General features: G+C 37.5%; 1 protein-coding gene across 2 annotated transcripts in view; it reads left to right on the top strand.

Annotated features, from left to right (window-relative positions):
- The first annotated feature begins 2,843 nt into the window (after positions 1-2,843).
- The window catches only part of ARHGAP19 (Rho GTPase activating protein 19), a 28,321-nt gene continuing 21,075 nt past the window's right edge, over positions 2,844-10,089 (top strand). For both annotated transcript variants that reach the window (XM_023740501.1, XM_023740492.1), the window contains exons 1-3: positions 2,844-3,458; positions 5,018-5,098; positions 6,614-6,823. In XM_023740501.1, coding sequence (XP_023596269.1) covers positions 3,134-3,458; positions 5,018-5,098; positions 6,614-6,823 — 616 coding nt within the window. In that variant the 5' untranslated portion in view covers positions 2,844-3,133. The remainder of the gene's footprint in view (positions 3,459-5,017; positions 5,099-6,613; positions 6,824-10,089) is intronic.

The raw sequence follows: 10,089 nt of genomic DNA, 5'->3' as shown, positions 1-10,089 counted from the left end.
TAAAAAATAACCCACTGTATCTGTCTTTCTTTTCCATCTCTCATCTTCCGTATTACTTTGTTTATTAACCTTTTCCCTATCTTAGACATTATCTTACTAAATGCTGTCCACTCAGGAAAAATGAGGAAGCGTTAAAAAAAAACTAACTGAAAGAGATTAAAGTGGAGCAAAACAAAAGAGGGAATGAACATGGGAAGGAAGAGGAGAAAAAAGCAGAGGAAAAGAAACAGATTGCTTAAGTGTTACTTGTGTGTTAGGACTCCCAAGGTATCTTTTCCTTGTACTCCTTGTAAATAGATAGGGGCAGCCTTGACCTCTTGACTTTTCCCATCTATGCCCCCCCTGGTTAGGAGAGAGCAGTTTGGGAGTGATGGCCAGATAGGAGGGATTCTGTTAAGAAACCAGGCTTTGTGCTTCTAGCTCGTTTCTCACCTGTGTGTTTATCCAGCTTACTGCAGAAGAGTCAACTGTGACGTAAGTTTTAGAATCTTAACTGAGTCTTGTTCTGCACGCTAGTAAAATAAAGGTGTGTAGGTTTTATGTGTATACATGCTTCTACTGCAGAAATATAAGGGGTACAGTTCATGCACATTTATATTTTAGAATTAATTTGTTCTGAAATAAGATCTGCTATTCAGAATTAATAGTGATGTGAATTCCATAAAATGATTTAGACTAGATAAATTATAAGACATTTCAGTGCTAACACATTTCATGATTTTCTGGCTCTATCTGTAGAGTAATAATTTCTCATTGGTGTTGGTTATAAGCAATAGTTTTATATTGACTCTTTTTCCTGACTGAAATAAGCTGACATTAAAAAAAAGTGGCTGTTGTCAATTCGATTCTAATTCTAATTGGTTTATATTATAATCATTGACATCTTTAAGTTTATACAGGAAAAATAACCTATCCTAGTATGTAGAAAGGCTGAAGAGACAAACATTTTAACTTCTTTTTCTTTAGTGACTGGCTTGAAAACACACATTCATAGTTTTAAAATTTTATGTGAGTTCTCATAGTACATTATCATTTTAGAGAAAAAAAAGGAATCTAGTAACTACTGACTGAAGATTGGGCTGTTGATTAAAATTATGTAATCATTTTTTTTACCTTGCTTTGTTTTCATTATGCCATTATTAAAACTTATCCTTGTTATCATTGGCAAAGTGTGTTACAAGTAGTTATACTTCCCAAAAACCAAACCCACTGCTGTCGAGTCGATTCTGATTCATAGCCACCCTACAGGGTTTCCAAGTCTGTAAATCTTTTTGGAAGCAGACTGCCACAACCTTTCTCCCTCAGAGCCGTTGGTGGTTTTGAACTGCTGACCTTTCCATTCGCAGTCGAGCGCTTTAACCACTACGCCACCAGGGCTCCTAGTTATATTTAGAGGTGTCATTTTTCCTGGAGTAGTGCTTTGGTACCTAATGTGTAGTGGAAGACTTTTAAGTTGTGATTGTTTTTATTGTGTAAATGTTTGTATGAGTTAGACGAACTTCAGCTTTGCCTGACTGAAATGTGATGACTTGTCCCTTCTGACTTGTGTTGTGGTCATCCGTTATATAATAAATGACTACTTATATAATAAGAATTAGAACAAGCCATTAGAGTTAATTGATAATGGATAAAAACAAGTGATGTGTCTGCTATAAGAGATGGAATAATAATAATACATGTAATACATAAAAAGTAAAAAGGGATATAGTAGGCATTGGGAAACAAAGAATAGGGAAGAAAATATTTCTGAGAATCAAAGGAACTTTGCCAGGAGTGTAGCCCAACATCATGTAGGAGTGGAAAACCAGCTAAGATCAAGGGCCAATGGAACATATCTGCTCAGTATCACTTAGTGATAGAAGAGTGAAATTAGAAGCAAAATACAAAATTTTTCCAAGTGCCCTAGAGAGGAGAACCTGTTTGAGCAAAGGTTAGACTTAGATGATGGGTCAGAGGTGTCCAGAATTGAAGGATTTTAAAATAAAACCTATTTCTGGACCTGAGCTAAGTGAATCAATATTTACTTTATGTATCTGTAAGAAGAAGTGAGGAGTCCTGTGGTACAGTGGTTAAAGCGCTTGGCTGCTAACTGAAAGTTCACCGGTTCAAATCCACCAGCTGCTCCATGGGAGAAAGATGTGGCAGTCTGCTTCTGTAAAAATATACAGCCTTGGAAAGCCTATGGGGCAGTTCTACTCTGTCCTGTAGGGTCGGTATGAGTTGAAATCAACTTGACGGCAGTGGGTTTTTGGTTTAAGAAGTAAAGGCTTTTTGGTTATGAGGAATAGAATCCAAGGGCAGTTAGCTCAGTTAAAGGGGGCTGATTATAAGGAAGCATCTGCTTTGTATGGACTCAGGAACCAAAGAACCCTATGGGCAGGGTAGACTATCTCCAAAATATCTATTACACTTCTAGCTGTAGTTTGAGACCTTATATAGTCTCATGCTTATGGTAAGGTGGTTTCTGTGGTGTTTTATACTGGCCTGCTTATAGTGCTATCAACAGTTGAGGCCAACCAAACCCGTTGCTGTTGAGTCAATTCTGACTCATAGCGACCCTATAGGACAGGTTATAACTGCCCCGAGGGTTTCCAAGGAGCACCTGGTGGATTTGAACTGCTGACCTTTTGGTCAGCAGCCGTAGCACTTAACCACTATGCCACCAGGGTTTCTGGCAGTTGAGGACTGCATGGGAAATACTGGCTGTATTCCCAGAAGGCCTTAATTTAATGATTACCCATTGCTGTGATAGGGGTCACAGCTGCAGGTCTGAAGTCTTATCAGATATGTGGCAATAATAATTCAGGGTTTGACTGTTTTTATAGGAAATGTGATCTGTGTGACTACCAGGTTGAAGATACTATTGGACCTGGCAGCCTGTTAGTGATCTGTGTCTTCCTAGGGTGTGTGCCTATAATTAAGAGGCCAATTCAGGTCATCATAGAGGTTATCTGGTGTTTTTTCATCAAACTAAACTCCTGAGTATCTTTTATTAAGGTGGCTATAACCTAAAAAGCAACAAACCCAAATGGGTTTCTTTTGTGCAGTCAGCAGATTAAGGATTAGGTTTTTCAAAAGGCCGGTATGCAGATTAACCCATAGAAAGCATGAATAATTGTATAGTTGAGAGGGCATGAAAAACACATACAAAAATAATCTCCCCAAAGATTCTTCCATGTTTCATTTCTTCAGAGATGCCGTCTGCAATTTTGTTATCTGCAATGACTCTTCCCTTCGAGGTCAGCCCGTTATCTTCAATCCTGACTTCTTTGTGGAGAAGCTCCGACATGAGAAACCTGAGGTGTTCACTGAGTTGGTGGTCAGCAATATCACAAGGCTTATTGATCTACCCGGAACTGAGTTGGCTCAGCTAATGGGGGAAGTGGACCTAAAGTTGCCAGGTGGGGCTGGCCCAGCATCAGGCTTCTTCCGATCTCTAATGTCTCTTAAACGAAAAGGTAGGAGACTGTCTGTGAAAGTGGGTGGGTCTCAGCTGCTCCCTGGGGTTCACTCTTAACACCTGCACATTCTTAATTGAGGGGGTCACTATTAATCATAAAGCATTTTGGGTCAATTTTCTCATTTTCATAAGAAGTAAAACCTTAAGTAATAGTAACACAAATTACAAAAACAGTCTAAATAAAGAAATAATTAAACTAAAGCAAGTATTTTCAGCCCCTAAGAGATGAAGTGATTCGGTGGTTATCAAGGGTGCCTTTATTTTCATGCCCCATTAATAGTATAATAAAATAATATTAAAAAAAGTTATACAGCTGCAGAGTACAGTAAATAAAGCTTGAACATTTTTTAATTAAAGTAGTTCTCAAATGTTTTCAATCCATGGCATGATTTGGTAAGGCAGATCCCTACAGATCACCCCCCTCCCCAAGAAAAAAAAAAAAGATAAAAAAAGCCTTCCCAGGAAAAAAATTGTAGGACTGCTTTTTTTTAAAAAAAAAATATTGTATTGTGTTTTAGGTGAAAGTTTACACAGCAAATTAGATTCCCATTCAGCAGTTCACACACAAATTGTTCTGTGACATTGGTTACAGCCCCCACAGTGTGTCAGCACTCTTACTATTTCCACCATGCCTGCCTCGTTTCCTTCCATCCAGTTTCCCTGTCCCTCCTTGCCATCTCATCTTTGCTTTTGGGTAAATGTTGACACTTTGGTCTCGTATAGTTGATTGTTTAAAGGAGCATATTCCTCACCAGTGTTATTGTTTATTTTATAGGCCAATCTATCATTTGGCTGAAGGGTGAGCCGCTTCAGTTCCAGGTTGAAAGGGTATTTTAGGGCCATAGTCTCAGGGGTTCGTCTAGTCTCTATCAGTCCAGTAAGTCTGATCTTTTTTATGAATTTGAGTTTTCTTCTAATTTTTCTCCCACTTTAATTGGGACCTTCCGTGTGTCCCTGGTCAGAACAGTTGGTAGTGGTATCCAGGCACCATCTAGTTCTTCTGTCTCAGGCTAAAAGAGCCTGTGGTTTGTGTGGGCCATTAGTCCTGTGGACTAATTTCTTCCTTGAGTCTTTGGTTTTGTTTACTCTCCTTTGCTCCAGATGGGAAGAGACCAGTAGTTGTATAGTACTGCTTTTGATACTATTTTATTTTATTAAATATAAAGAAATCATTAAAGTAGGAAAAAAAGTTTATTATAGCAGATCAGACCCTGTACCAACTCTAGTGGATAATCTGTGATGCTTTGACAATCATGGCTCTTAAATTCTCATTTTTTGTTTGTTTTTTAAATTAAATCTCAATATACTAGGCATTGTTAACTTAAATAAGAAGATGGTCTTTGCCTTCAAGGCAAAGTCTAATATTAAACTTGGAGAGAGTTGGTTGAGAGTTTTTCTGATTGCTTTTTCTGGTACACTTCCAGCTTTAAGGTTTTTGTTTACTGACCCTGTGCAAACATTTGCTGAAATGTAAAACAGGATGCTTGACTAGATTTCAGTGTGATGAATTTGTACTATTTGTGCAAAATATAGCCCTGTCCTATCATGTTTTTCTAGAAAAAGGAGTGGTATTTGGATCCCCACTGACAGAAGAAGGCATTGCCCAGATATACCAACTGATCGAATATCTACACAAAAGTAAGAGTATTTGAAATTTTGTTGTTCTTTGTTTAATGCAGTTGGTCTGTTTTCTATTGAGAGTAAACTGCCCTGAGTTAGGAAAGAAGGTGCCAGTTACCCATCGACAAAGAAACTAACCAGTAATAATTTCAGGTGGCATGCTTCTAAATATATTTTCTTTTAAATTTCATTTCATGTATGATTTGCTTTATACTCTCCAAGATGTATATAAATTAGAAAGTGCCTATGAAATCACATTTTCTCCTTAACTCAGAAAGATATTTCTCTTGGAAAAATACGTTATCCCTAAAGAATCATAACATTTACTCAAGGGAACATGATTTATCACCAAAGATACTTTTCTTCTCCAGAATTTTATGATTAAAATACATTTTTCATTTAATTCCAATTTCATGATTTAGAAGTCACGCTGGCTATGTCATTGCCCTGAGTGCTTGGCACAGCTGAGTATATGTGAATGTGTGGCCTTTTGTGGTACCAAAATACAACAAAATATGTTCTTGATAGATTTAACATAAATACGTATTTATGGCATATTCTATGTGGGACATTGTGCTACTAGAGCAGACGTTGCAAAACTGGCAGCCCAAGGGCTTGAGTCATCTGCGTTCATGTTTTGTTTGGTTTGTAAAGGGTTAAATTAAAAATAAAATTAGTTATCTGTGTTTTAAAATGGGGAGAGTGCAGGTGTTCAGCTTCTTTGGGTAACAGAAAGATCTACTAGCATCCTTGTACCCTGTTGCCACGCTAGAGCACAGGTATGGGCTCTCCAGTTTGCTGTGGTTCCCATTCACTCATTTGCTATTACCTGCCTGGCCCCCCAGGCATTTGAACTTGGACCCCTGAATTAGGGAGTTATACCAAGATGAATATGCACCTAAGCTGAAAACATGAGCTCTCTCTTCTCTTACAGATCAGACCAAAACTGTACCTCCCACCTTTTTTTTTTTTTTTAATTCCCCTTAGATTGGCTTAGAGCCTAGTTTGGGGGAAGAGTAGTTTAGTTGGGAGGACCCTAAGCCTCTGGGAATCTTAGACTAAAGATGATCTGACAGGTTAGAGTTCTAATTCCTGGAGCAATGCAGAGGCTCTAGATTCATTTTGGGTTAGGAAAGTAGTTTACAGGCGCAACAAACCTCCACAGATGAACTCAGCCTCTCTAAACAAAGTCTGGGACTAACAAGAGAAAGGGACATTTAGGGAAGTTTGGCTTTTCTTCCAACTTATTTTCAAGCTCATTCTAACCATTGATTAGGTTAAATTCAGTCTCCATCTATACCTGAAGAGGTTGGATGAACTCTGGGAGGATCATCTTTTAGTCTGGAGATCTCTAGGTGCTCAGGGATGGTCAGATATGTCTCCTCAGGGGGTTAGTTGGTTCTAAACAACTCTGGGAAAAAGGGCAAAAACCTCCCTCAAGGTTTTTGTAAAGGGTTTTTAAAGTGTCTTTTAGATTACTTATTTTAATAATAATAATTTATCTTTTTGCTTCTTTTTTGCCGTGCTAAGCAGACTTGCGAGTTGAGGGTTTATTTCGAGTACCAGGGAATAGTGTCCGGCAACAGATTTTAAGGGACGCTCTCAATAATGGAACTGATATTGACTTGGAATCAGGAGAGTTTCACTCAAATGATGTTGCCACCTTGTTGAAGATGTTCCTAGGAGAGTTACCAGAGCCCCTGCTGACGCATAAACATTTCCATGCACACCTCAAAATTGCTGGTGAGTATAGAAATTGAGAAGCATATGTAAATAATTTCTTTCAGTTTAGTAAAGTCCTTTGGAATTTTCTGTTGCTTGTAACCCACAGCAGTACTTCTACTAATATTGGTTAAGACTGCATGATATTTGGGGGCTTTTTTGGGTACTCATAAGTAATGGCCAGTTAAGTCTGACTTAGTCAAATGTTTTTCTTGCTAAATAAGCTTCTTTTTCTTCTTTTTAAAAAATATTATTGTGCTTTAGGTGAATGTTTACAGTGCAAATTAGTTTCTCATTCAAAAATTTATACTCTAATTGTTTTGTGACATTAATTGCCATCCCCTACGTTGTGTCAGCACTGTCCCCCTTTCACTTTACACCCCAGGTTCCCCATGTCCATTTGTCTAGTTTTCCTGTCCCTTCTTACCTTTTCATCTTTGTGTTTGGGCAGGTATTGCCCATTTGGTCTCCTATACTTGATTGAACTAAGAAGCACATTCCTCACATGTGTTATTGTTTTATAGGCCTGTCTAATCTTTGACTGAAAGGTGGACTTTGGGAATGGCTTCAGTTTTGGGTTAGCAGGGTTTCCAGGAGCCATAGTCTCAGAGGCTCCTCCGGTCTCTGTCGGACTGGTAAATCTGGTCTTTATTTCTGTGAATTTGAATTTTGTTCTACCTTTTTCTCCTGCTCTGCCTGGTACCCACTATTGTGATCCCTGCCAAATTGGTCGGTGGTGGTAGCTCGGCACCATCTAGTTCTTCTGGGGCCAGGCTGGTGGAGGCTGTGTTTCATGTGGTCCATTAGTCCTTTGTACTAATATTTTCCTTGTGTCTTTGGTTTTCTTCATTCTCCTTTGCTCTGGACAGGATGGGACCAATAGATATATCATAGATGGCTGCTTGCAAGCATTTAAGACCCCAGACACTACTCACCAAACTAGGATGCAAAACATTTTCTTTATGAACTATGGTATGTCGGTTGACCTAGATGTCCCCCGAGACCACGGTCCCCAGCCCTCAGCCCAGTTTGTCTGTCCCTCAAGGTGTTTGGATGTGTCTAGGAATCTTCCATGACTTTGCCTTTGTCAAATTGTGCTGACTTCCCCTATACTGTGTCTTGTCTTTCTCTTCACCAAAGTTAACATGTGTCTACTATCTTGTTAGTAATTTCCCCACCCTTGTAACCATCAAAGATAGTTTTTTTCTGTGTGTAAACATTTTCTTGGATTTTTATAATAGTGGTCTCATACAATATTTGTCCTTTTGTGATTGATTTATTTCATTTAGCATAATGCTTTCCAGATTCACCCATGTTGTGAGAAGTTTCACAGATTCATCATTGTACTTTTTCATGGTATTCCATTGTGTGTACGTACCATAATTTGTTTATCCATTCATCTGTTGATGGGCACTTAGGTTAAAATAACCTCTTTGAAGATGAGGTCTGTATTTTATTTATTTTTGTATCCGTGATGGAGCCTAACATAATGCCTTGAATATTGTAGTTGCTCAGTAAATGTATGCTGTTCATTGGATTGATGCACGTACGTGGGATGGTTACAAGTTTGTTATGTTAGCCTTGATTTGGGACTATTGCTAAGTATTACCATTCTTCAGTTGAGTTCATCTCTACTTTTGGGAATAAGGCGGTTTTTTTTTTCTTTTCTTTTTTTTTTCAGCAACATTTTTTACATGTACAGTTCAGTCACATTAGTTACGTTCATCATGTTGTGCAACCATTACCACTCTCTGTTTGCAAATTGGAAATTTGTTTTTTAAAAATAATTTTTGTTTTCTAAACAGACAACACATTCACAGGGTTCAAAATCAAAAGATTCAAAAGAATATACAGTGAAAAGCTTCCCTTCCAACCCTGTTTCCCAGCACTAAGTTCTCCTTCCCAGAGATAACCAATATTATTGGTTTCTAATGCACTTTTCCAGGGAATTTTATACACTTAGAAACAGATACTTACCTGTATTACTTTTCCCCTCTTTTTATGTAATGGTAGGGCATTTTTATACACATGGTTTTGTGGTTAGCTTTTTTCACTTAATGCATCTTGTAGATTGTTCCATTTTTCAGCTCAGATAGTTTCCTCATTCTCTTTTATGCCTGCATTTCAGAGGATTCATTCTTAAATTGCACAGCGGTTATGCTGCTGTAGGCTCTAAGTGCATACAGCATCAAAATCCATACTGCTTTTACTTAGTTTTCTGCTCTTAAGCATTTCCTTTCCTCTTCCTTCTAATTTTAGGGAAAAAATATACAGTTTTTTTCTTTTGAATACTTTCTATTGCCTTCAAACAAAACAACAAAAAACCAACTAGTTTTGAATGCTAAAATCTAGTAAAAGCAGACTTTTTTAGCCCTTGCAGTAGCAATCCAGATGATACAAATGAGTAGATATTACTAGAAAGTTATCTAATTTTGCTATTATTTTTGGGAAAAATTAAGTTGTTAGATCTTTGAAAAAAATTTGGAAAGTATTGATAAACTCTTTTTATAAATATTAAAATGAAGGATTCTTGCTCTATTTGCTTTCCTGTTGAGTTTGTTTAGTGCAGTGTTTGAAATCCTCCCCTTCCTCACGTTGTGATCCACTGTACTGTGAGATTGTATTGAGATGGGGCACAGTTGTGGCATTTGATGTGCCTTGCTGATATTTGAGAGGAATTTTTGTTTTCAATTTCATAGTAACAGGGAACATTTTCTAGAACTATCCCCTGACTTGCCTAAACCTCGAACTGTTAGCGAGATTAAGCAACTTAAACAGCACACTGTAATCATTTTCAGGTCTGTATAGAATTATACCCGAATGCTTATTAGTGTCCTTTGAAATTCTGATTATCCAGAGACTGTTTTTATTGATAACCTGTATAACCTGTTAGGAGAGAAGCAATGATTCTGGCTATAGGGGCTGCCTGGAACCATCCTGTTATCAGTGTATGATTCACTCTCATTTTTCTTTTAGCAGTAAAATATTTGGTTCGGAAAAAGTGTAGAGGGTGGCATTATTAAAGTAAAAAAGTTAATTAGTATTGTGTTCCTAAAGTAAGGCATCACCCTTATCTTAAATAACTTGTCATAAAATTAGATATGGATATTTAAATAATAGCCAGTTCAGGGAATCTAGTCCAAGTGTTATAAATAGATTGCTTTTTTTTTTTTTTTTTTAATTTTTTGTTTAATTGCACTTTAGATGAAGGTTTACAGAACAAATAGTTTCTCATTAAACAGTCAGTACACATATTGTTTTATGACATTGGTTAACAACCCCATGAC

The sequence above is a fragment of the Trichechus manatus genome, unplaced genomic scaffold (assembly GCF_000243295.1).
Source record: "Trichechus manatus latirostris isolate Lorelei unplaced genomic scaffold, TriManLat1.0 scaffold00007, whole genome shotgun sequence".
NCBI lineage: Eukaryota > Metazoa > Chordata > Mammalia > Sirenia > Trichechidae > Trichechus > Trichechus manatus.
This window is presented reverse-complemented; position numbering and strand designations above follow the sequence as displayed.